Raw genomic sequence first — 16,622 nt, forward strand, 5'->3', positions numbered from 1 at the left:
TTGTGTTTCTTGGGTGTCTTCATTTTGTCTTTCTTTAGTTCTAGGCAATCCTCTCTTAAGTGTCCTTCCTTTTGACACTGGTAGCAACGCACTTTTCTTCTATTTCTTGGATTCTTTTTATTCTGTATTTTTTTAAATTTATTAGATTTAAAAAACTTTTTAAAGTTTCTTACCATATATGCTTCTTGGTCTTCTTCGGAGTCTGACTTAGGTTCATCCTTCTTGGTTGCGTTCAGCGCCATTATCTGACTTGAGTCTTTTGTTGTAGATGCACACCTGGTTTCATGTAACTCAAGAGTAGAAAACAACTCTTCTAAAGTACTTACCTCCAGGTCTTTTGAAATATAGTAGGCGTCGACGATTGATGTCCACTCCGGAGTTCGAGGAAATATGTTGAGTGCGTAGTGTATGATGTCCCGGTTTGTTACCGTTTCACCGAGGTTCTCGAGACCAGTAATTAATTCTTTTATCTTCGCATGTAGACTGACTACCTTCTCACCTTTTTCCAGACGGATGTTCATCAGTTTGTTCCGGAGGATGTCTCTTCTAGCGAGCTTCGCTTCGGGCGTGCCTTCGTGGAGTTCCAGGAACTTCTCCCAAAGTTCTTTGGCCGATGAGTAGTTTCCGATGCGATTGACTTCCTGAAGCGGCAGTACGCTCAGTAGGTGATATTCCGCACGGCTATTCGCTACAAACTCATTCTGCTTCTTCTTTGTCCAATGGCTCTCCTCTTTTTCTTCTCCATCTTGATTCATCAGAGCTACAAAACCATACTTCATAATAAACCGAATTTCAAAATCAGTTCTTAGGAATACCTCCATACGACGCTTCCAGTCTCTGAAGTCCCCCTCGAATTTTGGTGGAACGATGCTTGGTCCAACCATCTTGTTGCTTCGATCGGCGGTTAGTCCTCCTGAAGCGTCCTTGCTCTGATACCACTTGTAGGTCCCTTTGGAGGCCGGCAAGAGGGGAGGGGTGAATTGCCCTACAAGAATTAAGCCAAAAACTTTTCTCGGATATTCAACTAATTTAAAAGAACTTGTAATTAAAAAAGCAGAGACTAAATAAACAGAAATCAGACACAGAGGATTTACTTGGTTTGCAATCAGGGGGTTGCTAATCCAAGGAAAGTAAGCGCACTATCTAACGATCTCCTTTGGGCGGAGTAACCTCTTTACAGCGTTGAGAGCACAGACAGAAAAGTAGAAATGAAAGAACTAATTACAAATTGTTGTTCTGAATGAATTGATTAGCTTCTGGACCAAGGCTATATTTATAGCCTTGGTCAGGGCGCCCCGAAGGGGTTTTGGGCGCTATGGGGGTATAAAATTTATCCTCCAACGATCAGATCAAGTCAAATCTCGATCCTGGTCAAAAGTCTGGTCCGGGCGCCCGAAAGGGTTCCGGGCGCCCCGGAGCCCAAAGTTAACAGATGTTGACTTTTTCGTCTCTGGTTTAGCTCGTCTCGGTCCGGATCTTGTTCGCTTCGGCTCCGCTAGCTTGGGTGATCTCGGCCATTCGGAATAGGGCTCACCCGAACCTAAGTTCCGGCCTTTTCCTCGAGCAGCCTTCCTTCCCGGTTTCTCGTCCCTCGAACACCGCGCACGCTCTTCTCGTCCACCGGTGTACTCTTCCGCTGTCACCTCGTCCCTCGGACGCACCGAGCCCGTCGACTCTCTCCCGTGCCGTCATTCTCACTAGCCACGTCTTCCGCTCGACTTCCTGTGTTCCTAAGCTCCTGCACACTTAGACACAAGGGTTACACAACGCAGGACCTAACTTAACTTGTTTGATCACATCAAAACACCTTGGGGTTCCAACAACATGTAGGTCAACAGATGACTTAATCTCACAAGTCATGGATATGAGATATCATGTTGACACATGCGCATATATTAGAAAATATATACTAAATAACCCGTCATGAGAATGTTTCATGGATTGTTATATGAGTGTCATAAACATTCTCATGTGACTATTGGTATACCTGAAGTCACTACAATTTCCTACATAAGGAGTTGTGTATTTTGGTATCGTCAAATGTCACTTGTAACAGGGTGAACTATAAAGTCGATCACTGAGTATGCAATGAGTTATGCGGAGTGATGTGAGTGATGTCGATGAGATCTATCCCTTCCATATGACGGAAATGATATCTGTTAATTAGTAGGATATAAGAATGCATGACCATACTCAAATGAGTCAATATGAGATATTGAACTTATCTATATGAGTGTGTCTACTTAGAGATTAAAAAACACAAAGATTGAGAAGAGGATGATACGGTCTATGTCTCATTAATCAATCTAGATATCAAGGATAAAGGGATTGAGTTATACAAGATAATAGCCACGGAAAGGTTAAGTCAGATCTCGACATTCTCGTCACTTGGGTAGCAATGATACCTTGCTAGATGCCACCCATTATTTATGTATCTAAAATGTTGATTTGGATACATTGTCAACATTACTAGAACTTATTGTGTCATACACAAAGAACAAGTTGATTTGCAGATGGGTTCATATGATGGATTATTGGATTAAGCCTAATCTAAATTAGACTCATTGAGTCAGACTCAATTGGATCCAATTGTTGGATTTAGTCCAATTCAAATTAGACTCATGCAATCAATCCAGATTGATGAGGATCAATAAGTTGGACTCATTGGATGAACCCTAATTCACCAAGGAAGAGGAAAGATCAAGATTTAATTGGATTAATGGAGGACTTAATTGGATTAATGGAGAACTAATGTCAATTAAGACAATTAATATCAATTAAGACTAATTGGGTGAATGAATACAAAATGGGGTTTTGTATTCATTTGGTGGATGACTTGTGTTCTTCCTCCATCTTCCTCCTTGGCTGAATTTCCTCTTGGCCGAATCTCCATGTGTGGCTAGCACCACAGTGGTGGTTCTTCTCCACTTCTTGAGTTCGTGAGACGAACAAAAAACTTGTTTGTATGAATAACGAAAAAGGAATGGATGCTTGATTGTACTAAGATCCTATCTGTAGGGAGTTCTTGTGCACACAACAAAAGTATAACTCCCTTTTAACAAAATTTAGTATATGTTTTCTCCTTCACATAGATCTTCTGAAGATGATCTAATTTGTTTTCCACTGTGCTTTTCGTGTGTTTAGCGTGCTAGATCCTTACAGGGATTACTTAAACAACAATAATAAGAACAAGAAGCATAGATCCTCTTATAGAACGGCTCAAAGTGTGTAGATGAAGCTCATGGTTTGGAGAAACACTGACAACAGAATGAAATTAACAAATAAGAATACCAGCCATTTTAGCTCGATTCCAATCGCTCATGTTTGTAACATCACAAGATAAGATGCCGCATCGAATAAGAAATGCAAAGGTCTGGATTCCAACCACTACCAAAAATTTTGCTTACAGATTGAATGAAGAAATTTAACTGTACAAGGAATGCACATTGCCATCTCTAATGCCAACAACCCTCGTTTCATTTTAGAGCCAAGACAGACGGTGAGGTTGACACGGGAACAAACATTGACTCGATGATCGACAGAGGAAAAGGATCTTGGTTTCGGGGGATTTATTGCAGGAAGAAGAATAAGCAACAACGGGAGCGAGGCTCGAGTTTGATGATTGTACATGAGGGCTGAAATGAATATGATAACTGCTGAGGCAAGTGTTTATTAAGCTTCTGAGAGAGTGCTGAAGTCTTCGAGTGAGAAGCAAAAGAGGGAAGAGTTTGAAGTGAGGTCAGAGCATGGACTAGGAAAGACCAATTCGGAGTATCCTGAAACATTTGAACAAGACCAAGAAAAGGGGAGGTCTGATGTAATGGACAGTGTGATGTTTGAAAGGCAAATACCGGTGAAGGGATCGTTTTCAATTCCTGAAAAGAATCCAGCTGTGAAGATGTTGGTGCCGACCACATTTTTTAGTGTAATTTGTTGGATGACTGGGAGAGCATCTGGATCATACTGCTCATCGGGATGGCGACTAGAGTTACCAGTGAACCAAAATGCATTGTGCACATTCTCCATTTCCAAGCTCGATATGACGATGTTTTTTATGAAGCCACCACGCCCAGGGGCGGTTTTGAAGTTTATTCCGGTTAAAGAGTTGCCAATGTATAGATGCTCAACATATACAAGTGAGATTCCACCAGACATCTCACTTCCAAAAGCAAGTGCTGAACCAAGAGGTGTCTGCAAATGGACCTTTCTAATATGGATGTCGGTTGAAGGTGTACTGAAAGTGATACCGTAGTTGTCCCAACCACTTTTAATAGCAATGGCATCATGCCCAACTTCAATACTACTGTCTTTGATACATAAATTCGAGCAGGAATCTGAAGAAAGCGGATGAAAGTTGCATCAGCCAAATATCAACAAAAAGATTAACAAAAGAAAGAGGTTTTGATTGATATCGGTGCTTTAATTCAACATTCGATAACATATTTGATCAGAGTAAATCAGATTATCGGTTTTGTGTCACGAAGTCAAGTATCAGTGATACTTTGGACATGCAAAAATGCTATACTTCTATACACCCATATATCCTTCTACATAAATGCAAAAGTTCAATTTTTATCCAGAAAGACAATTCAATGTCGACGACTAGGACAGCAGAACAGCAAGAAGATATGCACATAAAAGAAATTATTACCCGGGACTATGCCGTTAGTAAATGGAGAATCAAATGAAGCATGGATTATTATGTTCTGGATCTCGACTTTGCTGCATTGTACACGCACACAAAAAAAAGAGTTTCTTGTTTAGAATTTAAATTTCATGGCATAATTTTTTACCCAACTAGAAATTTAATAACATACCTACAGTAGACTGGATGGATGCTCCATGCGGGAGAATTCAAGAAAGTTAAATTCGAAACAACGATATCAATAGAGCTCACAAGTTCAAGAATATGCGGCCGACTATAGTTCAGAGTCTGGGAGTTTAACCATTCCCACCAAATAAGACCCTGCCCGTCAATAGTTCCGTTGTCACCTGGTAAACATGAAATGAAGGGTGTTACATTGAGACGTATATTATAAACACAAAATTGGTACATTATAGCATATCCAAGTATTCATGCCTGTTATCACTACGTCGGTCAAGTTATACCCATTTATCAAGCTACGATGTCGTTGCCCTGGAAGATCTTGCCCTTGACCATAAGAGGGTAACGGTTCTACGATAGGCCATTGAGACGAATCCTGTAAGTGAAAGAGAATAGTCTTAGGTGGTCTATTCAACAATGTTAAATGGCACAAATCTAACATGATACTAAAATCGTGATATCATCCAATGCTATAAGCCATCGATTTATAGATGAATATGTGCATATACTAAAGTCACAAAAATGTGTGGGGGATATTAGTGAACACCTGACTGCCAACAATTATTGCATCCTTCTCCAAGAAGAGAGTAAGATGACTGATTAGGTTGAAGCTTCCAGTGAGCCATTTCCCTTTCGGAACATAGAGCTGAGCACCTCCTTTATCAGCGAATGACCGCAAATAAAAGACAGCGTTTTGGAAGGCCACCGTGTTCAAGGTTTTACCATCTCCGACCGCTCCAAATTCTGTTATGGTGACACTGTGGGGCCTCGGATTCAAGCTTCGTTTGTAATTGCAGTAGCCCTCAGCACCATTTCTGATGCTGTTGTTGTCAGCATCAACCAACACTAGCAGTAGAATCAAAATTGCCTAAAAACACAAAGAGAAGGATGATCAAAATATGGACCTTGGATTATTAGCATACGCCCTTCGAGGTATTTTCTGCAAAAGAATGTGAGGTAAAAGACTAATAAAGAACAGAAACAACATTGATCCTTAGGCAATCACACAAAAACAAATTAAAGCTTTTAAAATTGTGGATTGAAATGAAGAAGATCTAATTCTTTGAGTAATACAAGAAAGTCATAGAAGAAGCGCATATCCTCAGAAGAAGTTGGGAATTCAACCAACAAAGATCTGGGCATTGATCAAGAAACAGTATTGGTCCATGAGCAATATGCACAGGAACAGAAGCTTTGAAAAGGATGAACTAGCGGATCTCAGCTATTTTAAACTTGGGAGGGACGATAAAACCCTAAGAAGAAAAAGAAACACAGATGATCCAAATGCCCACTTTGTCAATGCCACTTAAAAATTGGAACTTTCCACCTCAAAAATGGAACTCCTGCACCCACTGCAGTTTCGGGAAAAACCTACACAAAATGGATCAGAGAAGAAGCAAGAACCCTAACACTCAAAATTCACAAAGCACACCAGGAAATTCTCCAGGAAAAGAATATTAAAATAAAAAAAAAGGGACAAATACAATAACGTACTTACTAGCCTCTTCATGAGCCCCCTCGAAGAAAGGGGCAGGAGAAGGCCCTTTGACCAAGCTATCGCAACTGGAGAAGCCCGGCGAGGAGGAGAGGAAGAGACGAAGGGGGAAGCAGGGCAAGGCAATTATTGAGGCTGGAGAAGCACAACAAGGAGGAGGAAGAACAAAGGGATTCAACTCTACTCAACTCCCTGGTTTATAAATTACAGCCTTCTAAAAGAAATAGAGAAACAAAGGGGGGGAAAAGGTAAAATATCCAAGCATAGATTTACTCCTATTGGTTAGATTGTGGTGACATGGACACGGGAGAGGTGAGCCAACGGTGGGTGTTTGTGGCTGGGGCCCTCATAAAATAGCGCATGTCAATGTTATGGTAAGAAAACAAAAGGCAAAAAATAATAAAAATAATAAATAAATAAATGAGAAAAATTGTTTGTATGATGAAATGAGCAGGTGACAACTCATAATAACACATCAGTGGGCTCATGCTCTTAAATACATGTGATTATTTAATTTTTATATTCCAGGAATATATTAATAATTTTTATTATATATATTTAAAAAAAATGAAATGGAAAGGAAAGGAAGAAGGGCAGTAGGCAAAATAGTGTGAAGGGATTGAGTGGGCCAATGAGGAGAGAGAGAAGAGTGGGGCGGGGCCAATTGGGTGCATGGGTCTGCGTGTCCCACGTGGTTTGACAGGAAGGCAGGGCCCACCTTGAATTGAGCCGGGGCCGCCGGTTCAACTTGAAATTAGTAATTGATTAAATTATTATTTTTATATATTTTTCATAAACATATTCCTTAATATGCGTCTTGTAAAAAATAGAATTCGGATCGTCTCCTCAAATTTTTTTTTCTTCGTATTCTTTTATTGATTGGACGGATCAAATTATATCTCAAAGATGTCTTACACATTACGAAGATATTACACATATCTTAAGGATGTTATGATGTCTTGAAATGTAATCTAATTCGTCCGATCAGCAGCGAACATGAGGATAGAAAAATTTAAGGACAGAAGATTTAAACAGGTAAAAAAATAAGTAAAATTGTGTAGGATTTTTTCTGTCCTTTTTCTATATTCTTTAATATAAGTCAATAGTAAATTATTTTTCTACTATTACAAATAATTATTTATTTAATTGCTTAGTTTATGCTTATTTTAGAAATAATTATGCTATAACTATTATAGTTTTCAAATTAGGTCAAACTAATTAGGTCAATTAAGATGCATAAACTAGATGGGATAGGTGAACTGTTCGTGCTAATCATTTAGCCCGGTTAAATATATTAAATAGGATAATCAAGTTAAGTGATCGCATCGATTGAGTTAGGCAGATCAATAATAGGTAATGATAGTAAAAATCTAACATATCGAAAACTAAATAAGATCAAGAATAGATAATTACACTATTTGAGTCGGTTAGATTCACTTTTTAAGTAGGGGGCAGTTGACAAATAATATAGATCACACTAACTAATTGGTCAATTTGAGTTAATTTTGTTTTGAAATATTATAAATTAATTTATAAATTTGTCATTATTGTGGGAAAGACTTAATTTTATTTTCGTTTTTTTTTTGCTATAAAAGAATGATTAATTGGATCAGATAACGTCGAATCTGGATGACCAATCTGATTTTACGAAAGTTTTTCATCGGTTACCTATGTAAATCGGGGAAGTGTACATGGAGGTTCATTCTGACAGCTAGCATTCTCAAATCTGCTACCCATTAAAGAGAAAATTCTCAATAATATGTCGTACCTGTATCTCAAACTCTAGATCCCTAATTTATCGTTGGAGGCCCTAACCATGGCACCTTGCCCCCGGATTTTTTTTTCTTCCCTTGGGAGTAGGGTGTCATGGTTAGACTCTTCAGTAATAGATCAGGAATCTTGAGTTTGAGACTCAGCTGCGGCGTATTATTGGAAAGTTTTCTCCTTAAAGGGTAGCGGACCTAAAAATACTGGCTATTAAAATAGGTCTCCATGTGCACTTCTTTGATTTACCCTAGCGATCGATAAGAAACTTCCATGGGGTTGAATCGGTCGTCCCAAATTCGATGTTACCTGACCTGATTAATCATTTTGCCCTCAAGGGTTGGGTGTCATGGTTAGATCCTCCAATGATAGATCAGGGATTTAGAGTTTGAGATTCAGCTGTGATATATTATTGATAATTTTTCTATTTAATGGATAACAGACCTGAGAATGTTGACTATCAAGATGGGTCTCTATGTGCACTTCCCCAATTTACCTAGGTGGGTGGGAAACTTCTATGGAGCAGAGCCGGTCACCTTAGGTTCGACGTTACCTGACCTAGTTAATCATTTAAGTTTGAGTTACCACCTTTTAATTTATTGTCTCGGGGGCAGGGTGTCATGGTTAGGTCCTCTAATGATAGATCAGGGATCTAGAGTTCGAGACTTAGTTGCGACGTATTATTGAAAGCAGACCTGAGAATACTAGCTGTCAGGATGAGCCTCCATATGTACTTTCCCGATTTACCAGTGGTCGGTAAGAAATTTTCATGGGGCAGAGTCGGTCACCACCTAGTTAATTATTTTTTTTATAATATGCTCCAAAGGCATGATGTCATGGTTAGGCCCTTTAATAATAAATCAGGGATCTAAAATTCGAAACTCAACTGTGTCATATTATTGAAAATGTTGGTTGTCAGGATAAACCTCCATGAGCACTTTCCTAATTTACTCTTAATTATTTTTGAATAATTAGTTAATTTTTGCTTATTTCTAAAATATTATAGTATTATTTTCATATAATTTTAGCTATCGCAATTTACCTATGAAATTTCAAAACTAATAAAAGCAATTAAATATCCTAAAACTTTAATTCCACTTTGTTTACTTAACAATTTAGAAAGGTAAACAGTGTTCAATAATCAAAATAAGAATTCCTTTTAATTGATTTTGAAAAATAAAAATCATCCTAAAATTTTTTGCTCAAACTCTAACCAAAAGAATATAATTTTTACTATTCTCTTCGTTCTAGAATTAATAAATAGAGCAAGTATTTTATATGTGGATCAAACTATTAATTCTTAAAATTATAATGATCGATTATTAGGATATTTTCCATTTTAATTTAAATTTATTCTGGAGATATCTCTATTACAAATAGTGGTGAATGATAAAGAAAAAAGATGCTCCTCAAAAGTGCTTCTCAGGTCAATAGAGCTATAAATAAATTAAATATTTATGAATAAATTTAGTGTTTGACTTAATAAGAATTTATTTATTTTTCTATAATATATATAAGATCAATTAAAAGAATAAGATTGAACAACAACTCATAAACTAAATGAACAAACTTGAACGTATATATATTCAATTCGTTAATATTTGTGAACATTCATGAACAACATTTACAAATAATGTTTATGAACAATATTTATGAACAATATTTGTGAACAACATTGATAAATAATATTTGTGCATGAACCATGTTTATTAATAAAACTTTCATCAATGTGTAAAATAAATAAAGAAATTTTAAAAATAAATAAATAAGTTTATATTTTTAAACTCAATAATCAACCAAATAAGCTAAAAATGTAAAAGTTTTAGACAATCAAAGAAGTTTAAATTGAGAGTTCGATAATATTAAGATGAACTAAACTCAAGTCAAGCTTGAATTAAGCTCAAACTCATAAAAAAAATAATATTCAATGGTTTAGTTCATTTTATGATCGACTTGACTTAGCTTGGTTACCCATTATGAGAAAAAAAATGAATCTGCTGGCTAATTATTCTCGTCCAAAATGAATTTGGCCGGTAAACATTTAAATTTACTATCTAAAATGAATTATGGTCAATAAATAGTTACAATTATAGATTAAAATGAATTTTGGCTAGTAATATTCATTTTGCACAAATCAAAGTTAACTTTGGGCAGTAATATATAACTTTTTACTAGCCAATGTTAGATTTGACTAATATTTAGGTAACATTTGATTTAGGAGTTTAGAAATCAGGGAATAGAATAATAAAAATATATGGTACTTGATTAATAGGTTTGGGAATAAATATTTTGGAATCATTCCTAAATAATTTGGAATGGACAAAATCCAATGAAATAGGTGTGTTTAGAATTCATTCCCGTTTGAACGGCTTTTTCTCCCGATAAAAGATTTTTTTTTTTACATTTTGTTTTTTTGCCCTGAACCCGACTTCGTGTGACAACAATGTCCTTGACTTCGTGCGACAACAACATCCTCTCCCGCGCAAGTCATCATAGGCTCTTCGAGTGCGTTCGAAGCCACCTCCTTTTTGATCTCGTCTTCCTCCCCCGCCACCACACTCCACAGCAAGTTAGGAAGCTCAAGATAATCTTTAACTCTAAACAATCTGATGAATTGCTTGTTGTTTGTTTCGCTGTTTTTTTTGAATTCTTGATTCATTACCCGTGAATCTTGTCGCTTTGAGGAAAGTTTTGTTCCTTGTGGATTGTGATGAGTTTACCTGATTGATCGTAGTTAGTGTGTAGATATTGCATTAAAGAATTTCTAGATGATTCTTCATTTCCTTGTGGACAATCAACTCTCAGATGCCTTTGACTCCATTTGTCCAATCGATTCACTACATAAAAAGGTCTTTGGATATTTGTTTGATGATTATCGGCACGGGTTATTTACTTCCTTTTTAAATACCTCGTCATGTCAGGAGGCATGAAGTTTTTTCCTTCAACTATGTGTTAGTACTGAATCATTAGTGTTGGCATTCAGATATGGAATTTATCCATCATCAAAACTTTAGAAAATGATATATTGGTTGATAATGAAATTTGAAATTGTTTCTTGGAGGTTCTTGTTACCTATATTCGGTGGACTAACGCAAACAAGAGTTTTGTGCCCTAAGTTATAGTAACTTGTGCAATTGAAATATGAGAAGAACATACTGCTGAGATGTTATCATATGTTTGAGTTAGTATTTTATTCGGTTTGGGATCAAATTTTTGTGATAATGCTGAAGGTTCTTGTCCAAAATCATTATAAAAGTAGGATTTTTTTTATCTCTTCTTGCATTCTCAATGTTAATTGATTGTTGTGTAATTTATAAAGGTTTCTATTTGAGTTCTGATCTTGCTTGGTCCTTGAAATTATTTTTCTTCAACTTTTCATTTTTTTTCCCATTTGCATGTCATCTTTGACCATGATAATCTAAACAGTCCGTTTGACCATAAATTTTAAAAGGATCTCTAGTTATAAGGAATAGCAAATAAAAAAATAATTATCTTATAGAAATATTATAATTTATTTTAAAAATAAATATAATATTTGTTGCATTTGTATTCCAAAATATTTGACAAACCAAATAGTAGTATTGGCTGACTGTTTTTAGTTAGCAAAACTTTATAAATAGTTACAAAAGATAATTATACTTTATAAATATTTGACAAACCATAAAAGTACTATTCCAAAAGATATTTGACCATAACACTTTATAAATATTTGACAAACCATAAAACTTTATAAAAAACTAATTACAAAAGATTTATTTAATTAGCAGGATTTATTTTTTTTACCGACCAAATAGATTTGGTAATGTTTAATTTCTACTGGCCCAAATTATATTTGGTTGAAAATATTTAATTTTTTATCAGCCGAATCTATTTGGCTAGTAATATGTAATTTATTACTATTTACTAGTCAAAGTTATATTTGGTTAGCATTTTTGATTTTTAATTCTAGCCAAAATTAACTTTGACTGATAAATATTAATTTTAAAATATAATTTTTACTGGACAAATTAGATTTGATCAGTAGTTTTTAATTATTATGAGTCAAAATTTGATTTAATGACTAAAGTTAAATTTAGTCATATTTAGTTAATATTTTTGAAAAAAATAAAATTCATTTTAGATTTATATAAATAGAGAGAATTTACTAAAGAATAATTAATCCTTTCATTTTAATAAAATATATCAAAAAAAATTAATACAATTTTTTTTCTTCCTCCTTGCATATCCTTATGGTGCGTTTGGTTCGGGGTTATTCTTGATAACCTTGGTTATCCATCCAAGGTTATCAACAAAAACCTTGTTTGGTTTAGGTATTCGATGATTCCCAAGTAATGTTCCATGCCCGACACGTCAGCAAAAGGGTCATGCAGCCCGGAATCGAAAAACCTCAGAAAACTAAGGTTTTTGTTGATTCCGGGGTTAACGAATTTTTTTTACCAAAAATACCCTCCGATAAGAAAAAACATGAAAAAAAGAGAAAAAATGTAAAAAAATATTTAAAAATGTAAAAAAAATAAAAAAATGTTTTAAAAAATTTAAAAATTTATTTTTTTTAAAATAAATAATTTAAAAAAATAAAAATTGTAAAAATAAAAAAAATAAAAAATAAAAAAAATTTAAAAAAATTTATAAAAATTTAAAATTTTTTAAAAATTATAAAAAATTATAAAAAATTAAAAACAAAATTAAAAATTTTAAAAAATTATAAAAAATTAAAAACAAAATTAAAAATTTAAAAAAAATTAAAAATAAAATAAATAAATAAAAATTAAAATTTTAAAAATGTAAAAAAATAAAAAAAATATAAATATAAATAATATAAAAATATAAAAACATTAAAAAAATAAAAAAACACATAAAAAAGTAAAAAAAAATATAGGAAAAAGAAAAGTAAAAAAACATTAAAAAATAAATAAATAAATAATAATAATAATATTATGTATAGTTGGTTTTGTAACTGAGGGTAATACGGTAAAATATTAAACTAGGGTATTCATTAAAACCTTCAAACAAACAAGTTTTTGTTGCATTACCTAAGTTGAACCAAACAACATTTGGTTATGTTTTATTACCTATAACCTTGGTTATGTGATTACCTGGTAATCATATAACCAAGGTTATACATAATGACTTGAACCAAACGCACCCTTATAGTTTTAACAAGCAGATAGTTTTGATCATTAATTTTTTTTTTCTCAAAATTAAGAGTTTTGAATACTTATTTCTCTATTTACTTACCCCATAGTTTAGTTGATAATATTTAATTTTGATTTTCTAATAAATCTTTTTTATCCATCACCTTATTAAATAAACTTGAATACTTTAAAATTTGACTCGACTTATCTTGTTTACCGTCTTACTTTTCAAAACCATATTGTAAAAACTAGGAGGATATCCCTATCGCGGCATTTACTCCGTACAAAATCTTTGTATTATCATGGCCACCTCGACCATCGATTTCTGCCATGAAACAAACAAAACATGTAGCCCTACTTCTTTCACTCCTATTGAGGAAGACAGCAAATGGATGGATGAATGAATGAACGAACGAACGGACTTGGTGCATACATGCAGCCTTTTTGAGAACCTTGAAACTCTCCTGTTGATGGTGAAACATTTTGGTTGGTTGGTGGCATGTGGACAGCTCCTCCACAATGACTCCTCATGTGTCATTGTCGCTCCCACCTCCACTGACCATTGTCGAGTGCCGACTGCCTTGTTGTTCCTCTTGTCATCTCATTACTAAACCCCAATTATTTCCCCTTGCTTTTGGTTGGCCATTGGCCGTCCATGTGTCATTAACGCCAAAGCTTTGGGGGCTATAATTATACCTCTTGGAGCTTGATTATTTATGTTTAGGAAAGAAGAAAAAGGCAATAAAAAAAAGAAGAGAAGCTTCAAGAATAAGAGAGTTGATGATCATCACCTTCTTTAACGTCTCTCTTTTGTCATTTATGTTTAGAGAATCATGTTGCTAGTTGTTATCAAGTTAGTTACTTTAGCTATTTATAGATGAGACATGTTTACTTATTTCTCGATTAATATTATGATAATTTAATTCATTTTTTTCATTATATATATATATATATATATATATATATATATATATATATATATATATATATATATATATATATATATATATATATATATATATATATATATATATAATAAGCAAGTACCTACATAATTAAATTGTAAATAAAAAATAAAATAAGTTAGATGTGTTATTATCTAATCTCTTTACCAAGTATGTAAGAATTGACGAGTCTAGAGGACCTGATACCAGATTGAAGTCCAGATGTGTGATTTTGGCATAAGTCCAGTTGAGTCTGCGGGACCTGACAAATGACTGAAGTCTAATCAGGATGTTCGATTCCAGATGATTGGCTGAAGTCCGAATATGCGATTCCGATAGGAAGACCTAGTCGATCAAGTGACAAGTCAAGATACTGCAAATGGTACATGAGGTAAGTCACTAATGGAGAGAGATCCAATGATGACGAATCTCGGTGGGACTATAGGCTTGATCCAACTTAGAGTCATTTGAGAAGTCTAAATTAAGACAATGACTAAATCTTGGTCTTGGGAAGACAAGATTTAAGTCATAAATTGATCATATTTTTAATATGCTAACTCTATTTTGTAGGGTAATTTTTTTCTACGGACTGACATGTTTTGCAGGGAATTAAAGTTGCAAAATAGATGAAAAAGAGGCTCTAGGCACCCGAATCTTGTCCGGGCACCAGGAGGTCTGGGGGCTTGGAGTTGCTCCAGGCGCCCGGACAACCTAGGTGCGGCAAGAGGCGACTAGCTGAGGTGGTGATTGTTGTTTGGCGGGCACACATCACGATCCAAGCGTCCGGACGGGTCTGGGTGCCCAGAGATGGATAAAGTCTGTGGGATAGACTTTCGAAGAGGTGCAGTCATGTCCGCACACTCCAGGCGCCCAAGAGTGGATCTAGGCGCTCATATGGGGTTATAAAAGGACAATTCGACTAACAGCTTTAACACAACATTCTTGATAACTTTCGTACTCGCACGCTGCTCCGGAAAGGCCTCCAGGATACCAAAAAGTTGCTCCAACAAACTATACTTGCTCCTTCTACTTTGTATTATTGGTATTCGAAAATGCCTCTAGGATACCGAAAAGTTGCTTTGACAAACTACGCTTGCTCCTTCTACTTTGTATTGTCGGTATACTTTTATTTCCTGCAATCTGTACTTAATCTTTGTATTATCATTTGTGATTATAGTGATTGTCAAACAAAAGCACTCAGCGAGTGCAGACCTTGGAGTATGAGTCGTCTAAGGCTCTGAACCAAGTAAAAACTAATGTGCTAGCATTTGATTTGAGTTTGTTTGTTTTCTGCTGCATATTCTCGTGATTTTCGAAAAAGCGACTGACGCTATTCATTCCCCTCTAGCATCTTTACTATCCTACATCAGCTGCTCCTTTACCAACAATCGACTGCTATACATTCAATTGACTACCTCAATCAATTGCTCCTTTATTTTTCCCTTATGTGGACATCAATCTATTGTATCATTCGACTGCTAAACTTTTTGTCTGATTTATTACAAATTCATTACCATTAGTCTCATCAGTTGATTGTAATAAATTTAATATCCCAATTTTATTATTTCAATCCATGTCTTGGGGCATAATTACGCTCAAGAGAATGCAACGAATTTAGTTTGAAATATTTCTAAAATGTCTAAGGTCATCAACGCGTTTTTGTCAAAACTCATTAATAGACCTATAATATCTAGAATTTTAACATCTTCACATGATATAAACCAAGAGAGTCCTAAAAACCCTTAGCGATGTGATGAGTTAGTATGATAAACTTAAGTCCTCTAATGAGTTCAAGACAAAATATTTTAAAGTTGTGCCAATTTTTAAAACTCATAACTCTACAATCTTGAATTTTTAATTACTTTCAGTGACTTTTGTGAATTTTAAAAATCTAAGTGTATTCAATCTAGACTTTTATAAACTCTAAAAAAATCTAGTGGTATCTAAATTAGTTTTTTATAAAGTTTTAAAAAGTCATGTGATATTTAAAGTTGACTTTTTAAAACTATTTGAAAATCTTTGGTATATGAACTTTCAATATATTTTCATGGATTCTTTTAGAATTCCTTGGGTACAAACTTTATAACACTTGGTACAACTTAAAAAAAAAATCATCTACTCACTGTTGAAATTTCAATAGACTTTTAACCCTACACGTCTCTCTCTTGTTTTCTTTTCTCACCTCTTCGACATTCTAACTCTCTCATATGCACACCCATAGCAGAACCCTACCACCACCCCTTCCTTGTAGCCATCGCCGGTGAAGGCCGGCAATGCCTCACCATATCCTGCCGACTTTACTCTCTCTTTTCATCTTCCTCTCTTAATTCCCTTGACATCCTCTCCATCTCTCGGTTTCTTCCTCTCTTTCTCATCCTCTCATACCGTCGTTGCTCATCACGACCGCCAATTTTCTTCCCCTCTTTCTTCTCTCACAAGATGAGACATTCCTTTCTCTT

At 34.8% G+C, this 16,622-nt stretch overlaps 1 protein-coding gene across 1 annotated transcript; it reads right to left on the reverse strand.

Moving 5' to 3' along the window:
- Positions 1–3,274: 3,274 nt before the first annotated feature.
- On the reverse strand, positions 3,275–6,507 carry LOC122040945 (probable polygalacturonase). Its single transcript, XM_042600434.1, has 6 exons — positions 6,324–6,507; positions 5,373–5,693; positions 5,081–5,201; positions 4,818–4,992; positions 4,652–4,722; positions 3,275–4,334 (listed from the first exon to the last, which is right to left on the reverse strand). The coding sequence occupies exons 1-6, from the start codon at positions 6,333–6,335 to the stop codon at positions 3,673–3,675; spliced, it is 1,362 nt and encodes a 453-aa protein (XP_042456368.1). The 5' UTR covers positions 6,336–6,507; the 3' UTR covers positions 3,275–3,672.
- Between the last annotated feature and the right edge of the window lie 10,115 nt (positions 6,508–16,622).

Source organism: Zingiber officinale, chromosome 2A, assembly GCF_018446385.1.
Source record: "Zingiber officinale cultivar Zhangliang chromosome 2A, Zo_v1.1, whole genome shotgun sequence".
Taxonomy (NCBI): domain Eukaryota; kingdom Viridiplantae; phylum Streptophyta; class Magnoliopsida; order Zingiberales; family Zingiberaceae; genus Zingiber; species Zingiber officinale.

Coding starts and splice junctions, on each gene's coding strand:
- LOC122040945 (XM_042600434.1), bottom strand. Junction 5,202..5,372: donor CAATAATTGTTGGCAGTCAG/GTGTTCACTAAT, acceptor TTTCACTTACAG/GATTCGTCTCAATGGCCTAT. Junction 4,993..5,080: donor GACCGACGTAGTGATAACAG/GCATGAATACTT, acceptor CATGTTTACCAG/GTGACAACGGAACTATTGAC.